This window comes from Sinocyclocheilus rhinocerous, unplaced genomic scaffold, assembly GCF_001515625.1.
Source record: "Sinocyclocheilus rhinocerous isolate Xijiao unplaced genomic scaffold, SAMN03320098_v1.1 scaffold287, whole genome shotgun sequence".
Lineage (NCBI taxonomy): Eukaryota > Metazoa > Chordata > Actinopteri > Cypriniformes > Cyprinidae > Sinocyclocheilus > Sinocyclocheilus rhinocerous.
In genome coordinates this window covers 1,664,972-1,681,140 of record NW_015633524.1, presented here as the reverse complement: position 1 = coordinate 1,681,140, position 16,169 = coordinate 1,664,972, and the positions used below count along the sequence as shown (strand labels likewise).

The window sequence follows — 16,169 nt, the reverse complement described above, 5'->3', positions numbered from 1 at the left end:
GTAGGTGTGATGAGCTTGACAGTATGAACTTCAGACGAGACCCTGTTCTTCAATATTTTGTTGAAACTTTTTAAGGATTCTATGATGAATACAAAATTCAGAGGAACAGCATTTATTTGAAATAGAATCTTTTGTGACATTATACATGTGTTGCTGTCATTTTTGATCAATTTAATGCATATTTGATGAATAAAAGCATGCATTTCTAAAAAAAAATATATATATAAAACACATATACACACATACCCCAAACATCTGAATGGGAGAATATCACGGTTTCTGCATAAATATTAAGTAGCACAACTGTTTTCACCATTTATATTAATAATAAATGTTTCTTAAGCAGCAAATAATCATATTAGAATGATTTCTGAAGGATCCTGTGACACTGAAGACTGGAGTAATGATGCTGAAAATTCAGTTTTGCATCACTGGAATAAATTACATAATAATAATTAAGATAAAATAAAAATGTAATGTATCGTATTAAAGTTCATACTCTCGCTCGGTCCCCTGTGACTACACGTACGTACGTTACCTTCGCGGCCACCGTAGTTACAGATGTTACAACCGGCTAGCGTGATTACGCTGTCTTCATTCATTAAAAACATTAGGTACAATACAACCCGGTGAAATATCCCAAAGACTCATAACGTGCAGAGAAATGGTCCGAGTTAAAAGGGTTTTCTGGTATTTACCGATGGCCGAAGCCGATGCGAGGCTGTTATTGACAAAGCAATAATTTATTAGCTCGCCGGTGAGCGAATTCTTTGTTAGAGAGAAATGCTATTCTTGTCCGAAAATCAGCTCATTCCAGTTGATAGATAGTAGATTCGGGGAAGCACGAGTCAGAAGTCGATGATTGTATCGATTGAAATGCATGACATGGCGCGTAAAGCTGGACTGAGCTGTTGATAACGCGTCAAGACTGAACAATGAGGAGGAAGAAAGGAGCAGCATCCTCTAATCATGTGGGTCCCTCGGGTAGGTTTGATGAGTTTGACAGTATGAACTTCAGACGAGACCCTGTTCTTCAAATTGATTTAATATTGTTTTATTTAATGTTTTATGTGGCCATCTCACAATGGTTAATGAATAAAATAGCATTAATTAGAGTGTTCCCATCATAGCAAACCTGGTGCCAATTAAGTAGCTATGCAAATATTATAAAAACGTCATCGCTGTTGATATTTAAATGTATTTATATTCTATTCATGTCTTTAATATCTGACAGTCAGCAACTAGAATGTCTGAGGAATATCAGTACAGTGTTGCCAATGCAAACAGTGTAATAAGCCTCTCAAGGGCATGCGTTGTGTTTTTGCCTGACGGCCTCCTGTGCTTTATTGCTTTATTCCAGCAGAGTCAGACACTATCATTCCAGAGACTCCCGAAACCCAACGTCCATCAGGATCAGCGCTCTCCACTGCCCTTTCTGACTCTGACTCTGATATTGAGATCTTAGGCAGTTCCATGATGCCAGTCAGGTCAGTAATCAGCTGCAGTATTTGTGCTCAGGCCGAGGCACTGTGAATATATAATTCTCCCACAATGTAAAAATGTTTATAATCTTAAAAGAAAATGCTTATAGTAAAACCAATTAATTAGTTAACTGTAAGTTTATGGTTTAACATTGCATTGAATGTAATTTTACTGTAAAACTGTATGCGTTTTGGAAGGAAAACCTATGAACTGCCATATAATTTACAGTAAACACATTCCCAGAAATCCCGGCGTCACATGAAAATATTTTATCTACATATTTTTCTTCTCATTATTGTTATTAGTAATGTACATTAGGGTGTTTTGTGTTACATGTTCTGTTATTTAGATAATGTTTTCCCATTATTTTAGTGTCACGTGTGTTACTCTGATGTTATTTTGTGTTTGTGCATATGAGCACTGTCTACATAAGAGTACTGGTCATTTTTTATCAATAGGCTATTTATGATGTACTTATGATGATTCATAGTGTGGCTTTTTATTATATTTTATATAATTATATATTTTTTTATTATATTATATTTGGTTATTTTTATTATATTTTTTGCATTATTAAAGTGGTTATCAGTACATTTTATGGTAAAAAGCAGATTTTAGTGTATAAACATTATATCACTTAAGAGCTATATAATAAAATATAAAAAATATGCAGGCACCAATATGCCATCCTGTAATACATGAAACACTGTCACTGCATTTCTTACAATGAATTTCTGGCTTAATTTTTTTTTTAACCGTAAATGTAACAGGTTATTTAATATTTTGTAAATTTAAATTTTGGATTTTTTGATATTTTGTAAATTTAACAGGCTATTTAAGGGGATACAGTACATGCTTTGAACAACTTGCATTGTACAGTTTTTTTTTTTTTTACACTCTAGCTGATGAATCAATAATGTTGTTGACCATTTTCATTACCAGTTATTATCGATTTGATGAAATATTTGCAGCCTTACAAAATTATACAATGCAGAGTGCAAAAAAAGTCTGCAGGTTCTGTCTGCACCTGCTTTTAAGTCCTCACATGCATTTTTTTACTGCCATAAACTGCCATTGCTGAGACTTGACCTTAGAATTGATAATGAAAAGGTATTTATTTGATCAAATAGTTCCAACCCTACAAAGTTGTTCATCATTTTTTGATATGAAGGCAAGAAGAGCCTGAGAAAATAGTGCTGTCATCTGATGATGAGATATCACTGTCTGATGAAGAGGAAGTAACTGTGGTGAAGACTGAGAGGAGGCCGAAGCACAGCAGAACAACGAGATCTACCTCAAAAGCTCTAAAAACACGACAGAAAGGATCACGTATGGTAAAAACAAGCGCTTTCTACACCCACTGTGACAATTTTGGGTGCATTCCAGCCATCGTTTGGGCTGCATGTCAATAATCATCTCATTGACGTTTTAGGTGACCAATAGTGCGCGCCCCTCGCCCCTGAAGACGTCTGGGATGGCAGGTACAGATAAGCAGAGCCACTCCATCAATCTGAACAGCTCCCATGATAAAAGCTCATTGATCGCTTGAATGGCTTCAGTATTGCTGAATCCAGCTGAGTTTAAGGTGAAGATGCATTTGCTGCATTGATTCGAGTGTTGCTGAGCCTTGTTGACGTGCTCTCCTTGTCAGCGTCTGATTCGGTCCACGAGAGGAGACAGCAGCAGATGTGTGGCGCTTCCCAGGAGAGCGACAGCTCCCATCGCAGGAGAAAGAGGCGGGCTTCTGCGGTGAGCTCAGGCCCAGTCATTGGATTAACATGGGACGCTCTGTCTCTGATCCTCTCAATACTGACAGCAAGGCATTTTATGCCGCAGCAAATCCTCCGAGGCTAAATTGAAAAGAGTGTCCCGATCAAGGACACTAACAGTATGTCTTTCTACCTGGGATATCAAGTGCCAGGTTACCGGTTAATCCCTTTTCGAGATGATTTATTGGGCAATTCGTCATTTGTCATTGGCGAGAGTGTGTGCGTCTGCACTTTAGTGCTGCAGTGATGACGTATTTCTGTAGGGCAACCCATAAGTTACCATTACTTTGGTTAGCTCCACAAAAAGCTTTTCAATTATTGCAGAAAATAAGCTTTTTGACCAATAAAAGTATATGATTCTTACCCATTTTATTCATCCTGATAATCTTCACAAATGAACACAATTGACCCTTCGCAACATGCTGATCTCATGCCACACATGTTCTCGCTCAGTGAAAAATACATCACGGAGCAAAGAGGAAAAAGACAACACGCTGACAGACAAGACAGAGCAGGTTGCCTTTGGTATGAAGCAAAGTCTTTCAAATTTTGCCATTTTTTAAGAAATGCAAAAAATATATAGTTTTGTGGCTTTTTAACGTGTTGTGACGGATCGCTGTAGCGCCTCAGTTCAAGCGGCACATTAACAGATCATCTCTTCCTCTTTACTAGTTAAAGCATGAAATAAACATGAATGAACATCAGAAGATATCTTGTTTCAATTGTAAAAAGACGTCAATACACACCATTTTTCAAGTTCAAGTCCTCCTACGTAAATCTACTCTCCTGTCTGGATTATTTGTTGGACAAAATGGCAGATTCAGTTTTATGATTGGTCAGATCGCCTGTCAATCAAACTCCCAGCGAAGGGTCAATTGGTTTTTCAAGTCAAAGCTAAACATAGGCTATAAACCAATTACATCACAGTCACATGACTCAAACGTCATTCTTTCAGTCTTTATTTAAAAAACATTTTCCCTGTAAGTTTGAGTTAGAACAGTTTGCAAGAGCGAGATTATAAACACAATGAGGTGTGAGGGCGACTAGTGAGTAGATGAGATTTCCTGTTCGATATAATGACGATGTTTAATGTCCCCGACAACCTCCATTTAGCTGTTGTCAGTAACGGCCTTTTTCAAGACAAGTAAAAGGTTAAAAAAAAAAAACAGGAGGTATTTTCTGATAAAACGTGAAAATATCTCGATCTTATGTTAACCACAGACCTTATTTCAGACATTTAAAGGATTAATTCAATCCAGAATTAAAATGTCCTGATAATTTACTCACCCCTATGTCATCCAAGATGTTCATGTCTTTCTTTCTTCAGTCGAAAAGAAATTAAGGGTTTTAAGGAAAACATTCCAGGATTTTTCTCCACATAGTGGACTTCAATGACGGCCAACGGGTTGAAGGCCCAAACTGCAGTTTCAATGCAGCTTCAAAGGGCTCTACAACGATCCCAGCTGAGGAATAAGGGTCTTATCTAGTGAAACTATTTTCTAAAAAAATAAAAATGTATATATACTTTTTAACATCATGCTCGTTTTGCACTAGCTCTACGGTACGCGTCCACAACTTCATGCATTACGTAATCACGTTGGAAAAGTCAGTGGAAGAAATCTTTTAGGTTTTAAAAGATTTAAACATCCAGGATACACACACGAACAGACCATTTTAAACAATAAACTGATACAAAGACATATAAATATGTGTCATTCAACACATAACTTTTGAACAGTCCTCCTTCTCCACACTTGTAAACACTGGGTCGGTATTTCCACCTTCGCCACGTTTGACCTTTCCAACGTCACTACCTAATGCATGAAGTCAAGCTAGTGTAAGACAAGAATTTGTGGTTAAAAAGTATAAGGTTTTTTTTTTTTTTTTAGAAAATGGCCGATTGTTTCTCTAGATAAGACCCTTATTGCTCGGTGTAGAGCCCTTTGAAGCTGCACTGAAACTGCAATTTTGACCTTCAACCCGTTGGCTCCCATTGAAGTCCACTATATGGAGAAAATTCCTGGAAAGTTTTCCTCAAAAACCTTAATTTCTTTTCGACTGAAGAAAGACATGAACATCTTGGATGACATGGGGGTGAGTAAATTATCAGGAAATTTCAATTCTGGAGTGATCTAATCCTTTAACTTAAAATCCATTCTAAAAAAAAACCTATTTACTTCAGGACGATGGAACCAGAATGCTAAAATGCAAACTCGTTTCCAGGTTTCGACCTACAAAAATACATCAGCCCTGCAGCACTGGGACGTGGGTCACAACGGTGTTTTGTGTCTCATTAGGTGGATGATTCAGAGGAGGAGGGGCCTGAGCCGAGATCTAAAGATCAGGAACGTATGCTGAGAAAACTCCAGAGGAAGTTTCCCCATCTAAACAAGAATGTGAGTCATTACTGGCTGACGTTGGCCATTTTCGTACAGTACGTGAATAAAATATTTGTTTGAGCTTGAGGGTTAATGTTGAAGTGTGTGACGTCCCGCAGGAACTCAGGGATGTGCTTCAGGAACATAGCTGGCTTATTGACGATGCCTTGGAAACACTACGAATGTTCTCTGACCTTGGTGAGATTTGATGGGAGATTTATTGTCTACAGCTTTAAAGCACGCTAGACACAATAATATGTGTACTTTACTGTAGTATGTCAAAGCAGTATTCCAAGTAGTAATATGCAGTTTCATGAAGCAATAGCCAATGGACACTTTACTATCCCATGAGGCCACGGTAGGAGTCTTCATAGTTATAAATGCCAGGGAACGGTGTTACAACTGACATTGTAGGTCAGCGCAACATGATGGATGTATTATGTCCAGTACAGTATAGGGCTGTGCAATTAATCGCATGCGATTGTCATGTGCATCTCTTCAGTAAAGCCGGTTCCGTGATTGGTAGTAAATCTCCATCACCTGCTTTCAGATGGAGCGCAATTTAATACACAGAGCCGTAGTTCACTGACAAGCTAGGCGATATCGTGATCATTAAACTTGTAATATTTATAGTTTATTATTTATTTATTTACTTTACAACCTGATTCTAGATCTTATTAGTTTTCTTAAACAACAGATACAGCAGTAGTCTTGAACTTTATACTGACACCTATTGGTGTGGAGCTAGATTAAATTAAATTGATTTAAATTAAATTAATTAAAGATGTCAACATCTCTTTCCCATCCAGAAAAATATTCAAAATTTCAAGTCTCAGCTGGGCTGAGGTTTTCATAAGCAGAAATTCAGCTGCTAGTTGTTAGGCAACCATCCATCCCATAATTAAGCATTTTTAATTCAAATTTAGATAGAGCCATGAGAACAAAGATGCTACATAAGCATGTGATAATTGTCCTAATGCTTACACTCTTTCTGTACATTTAGAAGTTGAGTCTGAGGATGACACCTCTCAAATTTCCACTGCTGCCAAACGCACCAGACGGGGCGCAAGTACCCATCAACAAACTCAGGTTGTCCAACTTCCCAGCCGACCCCAACCAAAACCACACAGACCTCTTGACGGGACCAAACCATCTCAGAGGAGTGCAAAGCAGTCGGTAGTGACCAAAACCATATATGTGAGCTCAGAGGAGGAGTGCAGTGACTCTGAGGCCTCTTTGGTGAATGTATTACTGGACTCTGACTCTGACCAATCAGATGAAACCCTATCCAAACTCAAATCTGAGATCCTCAGCTTCTTTCAGACCGCTTCTGTGGATGAGCTCACACTCATTGCAGGATGCTCTTTGAAGAAGGCTCAGAAAATCACAGAGCTGAGACCCTTTAAAACATGGAAAAACCTGGTGAGAGAACTGCGCATTTTGCTTTCTGCTGATAACTGCCAGAACATGAGGTCATGATCAAAGAGCAACACTTTTTCTCATTTCTTTCTCAGGATGACGCCATGCACAGAGGAAACGGTCTTTCCACTGAGCTGCTGACAGGATGTAGGGAGGTTCTGAAGGAAAGGGAAGTTGTTAAAGGTCTCATGAGCAAGTGTGAGGAGATATCGGTAAAACTGATCCAAGACGTGACCCAAGTGATGAACAAGGGCCCGGGCTCTATGAGCCAACCCCAGATCCTCACTAGCACGTAAGATTTAACATAGATTTCAGAAAAAAATGGCATTTTCATTGCAGAGTGATCATTTATTTTCATATTTCTTTGGGTTTTTCTAGATTCCAGCTGAAACCGTACCAGCTGATTGGACTGAACTGGCTGGCTTTACTACATCAGAACAAACTTAGTGGAATCCTGGCAGATGAGATGGTCTGTTTTTATGATGGTTGTGTCTGAATGATCATTTTCATTGCGATGATCCCATATTTAATCGCTTGGATGCGTTTTCTTCTTTTAGGGTTTGGGGAAGACCATTCAGACCATCTCGTTTCTGGCCCACCTTTATCAGGAAGGGAACCATGGGCCTCATCTCATCACCGTTCCTGCTTCTACACTTGGTGAATAGAGCAATTAGCATCTAAATAACTAGGGCTGTAAAATCGATTAATCATTGTTTTTGGAGGCGATTAATCATGATTAATCGCTTCCAAAAACAAAGTATGTGCTTACATAATATATGTGTGTGTACTGTGTATATTTAAGATACACACTCACATATATTACACACACACATATAAATATACAAATAACCATCACCATACAACACCGAAACAGTCTGAATCAGCTAAACTTGTTGTTTCTTTTACAGATAATTGGGTTCGGGAACTGAATCTTTGGTGCCCCAGGTTCAAAGTGCTGATATATTATGGTAAAACCAAGCCTTTTTTAAATCTTTTACAGGTGAAGTTCATTCATTCATCCACTCATTTATTTATTGCCTCTCTCTCTCTCTCCATCATTGTCTCCACGTGAGTATCGAAGTTCAAGCTCTCAGATACACTCATGGTTCTTGCCCTGAACCCTCGAAGTAAGAGTCAAGGTGTCATATCCTTCGTAGACCACCTGCATGCAAATCCGAGAAGGTGCCTGGGGAAATATGTATCTTTTGAACTAAGCCACACACGGAGCCACAAGCCGTGAAGTTAGCATAGAAAAAAGCACCCTTGTTAAAGACATAATAATGATGAAATACTCAGCGTTTGAGTGAACGTGAAAAGGTCCAAGTAAAATGACCCTGTCCCATTCATTATTTATGGTAATGAAACATGGCTGTGCCTCATGTCCTGCCCCTTAATACCTCGGCTCATTAAGATGGTCTCTTGTGCACAGTTACAACCTGGCTATTGGAAATAGCAGTGACCGCAGCCTGTTCTGCAAGCTCAAGCTGGAGTATGCTGTGTTCGATGAAGGCCACTTGCTGAAGAACATGAACTCGCTGCGCTACCGACACCTCATGGCCATCAACGTAAGCTCACCATAAGCTGCATGTATACTGTAGCTGTCATCCATAGCAACGCGTCAGTGGTCATTAAGAATAAATGCCTCGAGCTCTATTACAGCCACACGGTCTGTTTGTGTAAAAGCAGGAGTGTGTGCTGCTCCAATGGGGTTAACCACTGGGGTTTAACTGCCTTTGCCCCCTCAGGCACTCAGGTTTCTCCTCCATTTGTGTCCCCTCAGGCTAAATATCGTCTGCTGCTCACTGGAACCCCGCTGCAAAACAACCTACTGGAGCTCATGTCTCTGCTCAACTTCATCATGCCCAATATGTTCTCCAGCAGCACCTCACAGATCTCAAAGATGTTCTCCATGGTAGAACCTGCACACGCTTAAATGTCCATCTCTGATAGGGCTGACATTATTAGCAGTGGTTAAGGCAGTCATCACACAAATTATAATTATTGATAACTAAAGTTCAATACGAGTTTTTAACATAAAAAACAATGAAAACTAAAACTAGTAATTTTAAATGCTGTATGTGATTTTTTTTTTACTTTTCTGAATATTGCTAAATTTAAAGGTAAAAAGGGGAAATGGGCATGCAAAATTAGATATACAATATCTTCATAATTTATATTAAATATTAACCTATACAGATAGATTCAAAATCATTAAAATATTGGCTGATAAACAATATTGCACCGATATTGTGCATTTTTATCATTGTTGCTCATAGTAAACAACATAAAGCTGGGAGCATGCTGTACGGTTTTGCCACAATTTTAACATCCAAGATTTTATGAGAGCATAAAAGATTTGATTTGTCGTTGGGGCATTACTTTATCCATTTTTTTTTCTTTCTAAAACATTAGCTTGAGGGTTTGCTTAAGTTGCATGGTATCACTTAACTCAATCAACCACCTAGTAATTTTCTATAAAGCACCCAGAACACCTTAGCAACACCCTAGCAACCACCTAGTCATGCCCTAGGGCCTAGAGAGCACCCAGAACACATAAGCAACATTTAGTGATACCTTAGAAAGCACACAGAACACCTTAGCAATACCCTAGTAACCTCCTTGCCAGCCTACTGCCTAAAGCACAGCCCAATACCCTAGAAAGCACCCAGAACACCTTAGCAACACCCTAACAACCACCTAGTCATGCTCTAGAAACCACCCAGAGTACCTTAGCAACACCCTAGCAACCATCTGGCCAGCCCAATGCCCTAGGAAGCACTCAGAACAACTTAGCACCACCCTAGCAACCATCTGGCCAGCCTAATGCCTAAAGGCCAGCCTAATGCCAATAGGAAGCACCCAGAACACCTTAGCACCACCCTAGCAACCATCTGGCCAGCATGATGCCCTAGAAAGCACCTAGAGTACCTTAGCAACACCCTAGCAACCATCTGGCCAGCCTGATGCCCTAGCAAGCACCAAGAACACCTTAGCAACACCCTAGTAACCAATTAGTCAACCTAATACCTAAAGGCCAGCCTAATGCCCTCTGAAAGCAGCCAGAACCCCTTAACAACACCCTAGCAACCACCTTGCCATGCCTGTAGAAAGTACCCAGTATACCAACACTATAGCAACCACCCAGAAGACCCTACCATCAGGGCAAGCAGCACTCTTATTTTCTTCAATAAATGAAAAATCTAGTTCAGGTATTTCTAATATGTCTTTGGTCTGTTTCCACCAGAAATCTTCAGAGGAGCAGAGCAGCTTCGAGAGGGACAGGATCACCCATGCCAAGCTCATCATGAAACCCTTCATCCTCAGACGTGTGAAGAGCGAGGTGCATTTGCATGCAGAGTCCATAAGCATTCTGCATAATGCATGTGGTCTCAGAATGCATGCCAATGTGAAAATCTGTTGGACAACATCTCAAATGCATTATTCAGTCTCACGAGCAGATGAGGCACTTTGCTTGTCGTGTTGACCCTCTGTGGCTTTAGGGCACTCCAGCGATTCACTGACAGATGATGATGTGCCCAGCAGGTCCTGAAGCAGCTGCCTGCCAAAGAGGAGCAGGTTGAATTTTGTGCCATGTCCGAGAAGCAGCAGGAACTCTACAACGCTCTTTTCCACAAACTGAAGCGCTCCAGTAATGGGGAAAGTATGTATTTGAAGGAGGTGTTGTTATAAATGGTACTGGCTTCAGTATATGTGAATCATAGTTTATTAACCACGTCTTTCTGCAGAACGCGAGCTGACCAATGTGATGATGCAGCTGAGGAAGATGTCCAACCACCCGCTTCTTCACCGGCAATATTATACCACAGAAAAACTCAAAGCTATGAGCAGACTCATGCTCAAGGTCTGAGATATTTTTATATGAAGTGGTACATTTTGATTAACGCCGCAGGAAGTTTAGATCTTAGCAGGCCCTGATGGAATCGGTGGGCTTCTTACATTTTCTGCACTGATTTTATGTAGGTCAGCAGAGCTCATGTAGCCAGACTTTGGACTATCGCATTAAGTCGGATACCGTTTTTGTCTTATCCATTTCTTATCCAGAGTTATCCATTTATACATGAAGAGACAGTCTGATCGGCGTCAAAAAGTTTCTTGTAATTGTTGTTTAGGGAAAGGTTTATCTAAATGTAAAAATGGGGTGCTGTGAAAAATACTAATTTTATACATTTCAGAACACTGTTGAACAACTGTTCAGAACAGCTGTACAGAAAATACATAATAATAATAATAATAATATTTAGTTAATTTTATTTATGAATCTTTATGAATATTATACTGCAATAAAACAGTCATTGAACATAAATATAAATAATAATAAATTAATAATAATATTTATATAAATGTATCAAAAATTATAATAACATTATTATTATTATTATTATTAGGCCACTGTGGAAAATAAACAATCAATTTCAGAGCAGTGTTGGTCCACAAACAGCTGTATGGATGATAATAATAATAATAATAAATGTATGAATATTATACAATGCCGAAAAATGTTAAGCAATAAAATATATTTTTATGAATATATTATTATTGTTTTTTAAGTAATTATTATTATTATTATCATCATCATTATTGGTCACAATGGTCTGTGAACAGCTGTATGGAAAATAATAATAATAGTTATGATTACAATATTATTATCATTATTTTTCTTTATAAATAACAATAAGAATTATTATTATTATTATTAGGTTGCTGTGGAAAATACTTATGTAATCACTTTTAGAGCAGTGTTAGTCCACGAACAGCTGTGTGGGGGGGAAAAATTAATAAATGAATAAATACAATAATAATAATAAAACAATAATAATAACATTCATAAACATGTAATTTTTTATTGCTGTAGTATAATGTTGATTTATTTATTGTGTCAAAAATATGAAATAAAACAAATTAAAAATCGGTTTGGCACTTCGGTCATACAGTACACTTAAACATAATCTATATTAATATCAGGTTATAGGTAATCTTATTAAGTCATAAAGCAACAGTATTGGTCAATCTTGACTTAGTGCTTCGTATAGAACTGCAGCAGGGAATGAGTATAATTAGGGCAGATATTTATTGTGAGTGTAGTTTTTTACTTGTTCTGTTATATGTTATATGTGTAACTTATCTGAAGAGTGTGCATGTTACCATTAATTCCAGGAGCCGAGTCACCGTGATGCAGATCCCGCTCTCATCAAAGAGGACATGGAGGTGCTCTCGGACTTTGAGTTGCACCGCCTCTGTCAGCAGTATTCTGCACTGCAGGAATACCAGCTCGATACAGACATACTGCTGGACTCGGGGAAGCTCGGCCTCCTCGCACAGCTGCTGAACTCCCTGAAGGAGAAGGTTGGGGAAAACAGATTCCTGTAATGTTCGGCAGACCAAATTACATTTTCAACAACCCCTTAGAGTATAATGAAAGTTATTTAACTGTGCAGAGAAATACACTGTGTCCCAAATTACACCATATTGCATAGTCACCTATAGACATAGTATATACTTGGTTACAGCACACAGTAGACGACAGTCATTCCAAACCCATATGACTTAATTTCTTCTGTAGAACACAAAAGCAGACATTTAGCACAATGTTCATGCTGCTCTTTTACATACAATGAATTTGATCATCTTTTCCTCTCATTTTCATCAGCATGTTTAATATCTCTCTTTTTTTCTGCGCAGGGTGATCGAGTGGTGCTCTTTAGCCAGTTCACAATGATGCTTGACATTTTGGAGGTGTTCCTGAGACACCATAAGCACAGATACAACCGACTGGACGGTTCAACCCCCATGAGTGACAGGTAAACACACTTAGATGTCAAGTGTTGCTGAGTTAAGGAATTCAGGACAGTCTCAGATCATCATCTGTGTCCTTGTATCGTCGGCTCAAGTCCAGACTCATGACAGGAGCGAGTGAGAGAGGTAATGTTGGCAGCTCGTGTTGAGGTGGACATGATTATTGTGTCTCGTCACAGCTGTCGTAAATCACGGATCGTGTCTCCTTCAGTGACACAGTGTTCTCCATCCGTGTCCTTGAAGACTTTGTCTGTCTTCGTTTCACGGAAACAGACTATTGGCTTCATGTTCTGGCCAAGAACCACCAGTTTAGACCGGAAGAGACCATCTGTTTTGCCCTGTGAAAATTATTGGTCTTGTTTTGTGTTCTGTGCCGTTATTGTTTCGGTAGGCGTGGATTTTTGTTCTGGGTTTTGTTTGCTAGGAGTGGTTTTGTTTAATAATTTGACCTTTGGACAACCAAATGTAATTATACATTAAAAAATATATATATTTATTACTCTAAAAATTTACATTATTACAATTCTTTGTTAATTATTATAAGGTTGTATTTATTTATTGTTTTATTTATTTATTGTAAGATAAAAAACGTAGTGGTCAACCAAGGCCGATATGTTGGCTAATATTTGCCATTTTCAAATATTGGCATCGGCCGATATGTTAGAGACTTTTATTTTGTTTTTTATTTTATTTTATTATTCCCAGTGCACACAAACTTCCCCGATTACTGAGTGCCCTGTTGGTTACAGTGTTTACTTCCTTTTTTTATGTATTTTAAAATATTTTTTATTTGTGAAAATAGGATTACAGCATCATGAAGTTGTCATCTAAAGTATGTTTATTTTAGACATTTATTTTTTTTAACTCACGGTAATTCACATGGGGCTTCGGCATCAACGCTTGATGGAGGGCGTGTCTGAAGCTTGGTGCTGACGCAACCGTCATAGTGGCTAGCATCTACGCTAGGGTATTTGCATAAAGGCTGATTTATACTTCATATATATATATATATATATATATATATCGGCAATGGGATACCCTGCTTTCTAAGATATCGGCATCGGCTGTGAAAAAAAAAAAAAAAACGATATCGGTCGACCACTAAAAAAGTCTCTTTTGCTCACTGAGGCTGAATTTATTTTATCAAAAAAATCCATCAAATCAGTATTATTGTGGAATATTACTACAATTTAAAATATATTTCTTTTAATATTAATAATGATACATGTTAATATATTTTAAAATAGCTAAAAAAACGCGGACAACGACGCAGAAGTATAAATGAAAACTGACGCATAGCCTACGGCGTAGGTTCGACGCAGAAGTATAAATCAGCCTTAAATCGGCGATCTGATTAGCTGACGCCTGCGTTGGCGCTTGAAAAGTTGAAAAGTTGTCAACTTCTGCCGCGAGCAACGCCAATGATGCGATGTGATGGACCCACAATTCAGTTCGACAATGCTTCACGTTACTTCATTCAAAGTAAACGAGAGGTGATGACGCCGACGCCCCGCGTGAATGTACCGTCATTTTCAAATTATTTGAAATGTCTTAAATATTCAATAAAATAAATAAAATGTAATTATGAATTATTATTAAAGATATTACTACAATTTAAAATATATTTCTTTTAATATTAATAATGATACATGTTAATATATTTTAAAATAGCTAAAAAAAGCTGAATTTTCAGCATCATTACTTCAGTCTTCAGTGTCACGTGATCCTTCAGAAATCATTCTAATACGCTGGTTTGCTGCTCAAGAAACATTTATTATTATTATCAGTGTTATAAACAGTTGTGCTGCATCATATTTTTGTGGAAACCGTGATAGATTTTTTTGTCAAGATTTTGATAAATAGAAAGTTCAGCATTTATATTTCAAAATATAGTTTTTATAACATTTATACGTCTTTACTGTCACTTTTAATCAATGAATCCTTGCTTGCTGAAGTATTAAGTTCTTTCAAAAAGAAATAAAAATCTCACTGACACCAAACTTATCAACTGTAGTGTACATGTGCTCTTCAAGAGATAATATACGGCTATCCATTTAAGTTAGTAGATGATGATCTAATTCTCAAAATATATGTAAATAATTAAATATCCAATATTAATACAGAAAAAATAAAGCACATAAAAAAACAAAACAAATAAAATAAAAATCACAGATATCAGCCAGTAACTGATATCATATGGCACTGATATATTGTGCGTGGTGGATTTCCACTTAAATTTAATTATTGTGGTATTGACATAATACCAATTATTATTCATTTTTGGAATTATTACCAAAATGTAAATTAACTAGCTACACTTCATTCGGTTTCATTCATGTAGGTCACCATCCTGTTCTCCCACCGTTGTTTTCTTGGCCAAAGCACTTAACCCCATGATCCACAGGGACTTTTGCTTCTGTTAGCATACTGTTTATCACTTCAGATAGAAAAAAAGTGACTTCTTAATGCCAATTAAGTAAATGGACAGTAATTGTAAATCTCACTGGGCTTTTACAGAATTGGGCTGATTGACCAGTTCAACACAGACCAGGATATATTTGTGTTCCTGCTGTCCACCAGAGCCGGAGGACTAGGCATTAACCTGACTTCAGCCAATGTGGTCATCCTTCACGATATCGACTGCAACCCTTACAATGACAAACAGGCAGAGGGACGCTGTCACCGGGTGGGACAAACCAGGTTAGAGAACACTGGACATGTGTGTCTCACAGTAGGCTTTCCTTTTGTTTCACTATCGTCTGTCCTAATGCTTTTATATCTGAATGCATTTGTCACATTTAAGGACGGTGAAGGTGATCAAGCTGATAAGTAAGGACTCCATAGAGGACACCATGCTCCGCATTGGAGAAAGAAAACTCAAACTAGAGCAGGACATGACCGCAACTCAGGAGGGTGAGAACACTTTAATAAAGCTCACAGGGATTTTTACCTGTTTTTTTGTAAAATGAATACAAATATGCTTGGTTCTTCCAGGTGAAGAGGACTCATTACCTGATGATATGACCTCGCTGCTCAAAGCTTCTCTTGGACTCTGAAAGCTGGCTCATATTGTGACACTTGACGGAATCTGAAAGAAAAAAAGTACTGTAGCAGACCCGAGTTTGATTTTTCTATACTGCTCGCAAAAAAATATGAGGTTCAAAGGAGCAGATGTGTTTACATTTCTACTGTTCGTGGCAAAAAATACTGTAATATTGTGGTGATGTTGGTGTTTGTTTGATAGTTTTTGTATTCATGGGGGTTTAACACCTCAGTCGTTTGATTAAAAAAAGTGAATGTTGTTGAA

The 16,169-nt window shown here is 38.0% G+C and overlaps 1 protein-coding gene across 1 annotated transcript; it reads left to right on the top strand.

The window, feature by feature from the left end:
- Window positions 1-596: 596 nt before the first annotated feature.
- Window positions 597-16,118, top strand: smarcad1b (SNF2 related chromatin remodeling ATPase with DExD box 1b). The gene is made up of 22 exons (XM_016557631.1): window positions 597-984; window positions 1,364-1,487; window positions 2,654-2,816; window positions 2,915-2,963; window positions 3,134-3,231; window positions 5,549-5,647; window positions 5,749-5,827; window positions 6,633-7,051; window positions 7,144-7,340; window positions 7,427-7,517; window positions 7,606-7,705; window positions 7,957-8,116; window positions 8,478-8,613; window positions 8,829-8,960; window positions 10,293-10,388; window positions 10,592-10,709; window positions 10,795-10,910; window positions 12,224-12,412; window positions 12,749-12,867; window positions 15,380-15,562; window positions 15,666-15,775; window positions 15,857-16,118. Exons 1-22 carry the CDS (start codon window positions 936-938, stop codon window positions 15,916-15,918), a joined length of 2,889 nt encoding a protein of 962 aa, XP_016413117.1. The 5' UTR covers window positions 597-935; the 3' UTR covers window positions 15,919-16,118.
- Window positions 16,119-16,169: the final 51 nt, after the last annotated feature.

Excerpts from the sequence above, each read along its gene's own strand:
- smarcad1b (XM_016557631.1), top strand. The coding sequence starts at position 936 with ATGAGGAGGAAGAAAGGAGCAGCATCCTCTAATCATGTGGGTCCCTCG. Across the intron at positions 2,817-2,914 it reads GACAGAAAGGATCACGTATG|GTGACCAATAGTGCGCGCCC; the intron begins GTAAAAACAAGC and ends TTGACGTTTTAG. Across the intron at positions 8,961-10,292 it reads TCTCAAAGATGTTCTCCATG|AAATCTTCAGAGGAGCAGAG; the intron begins GTAGAACCTGCA and ends TGTTTCCACCAG.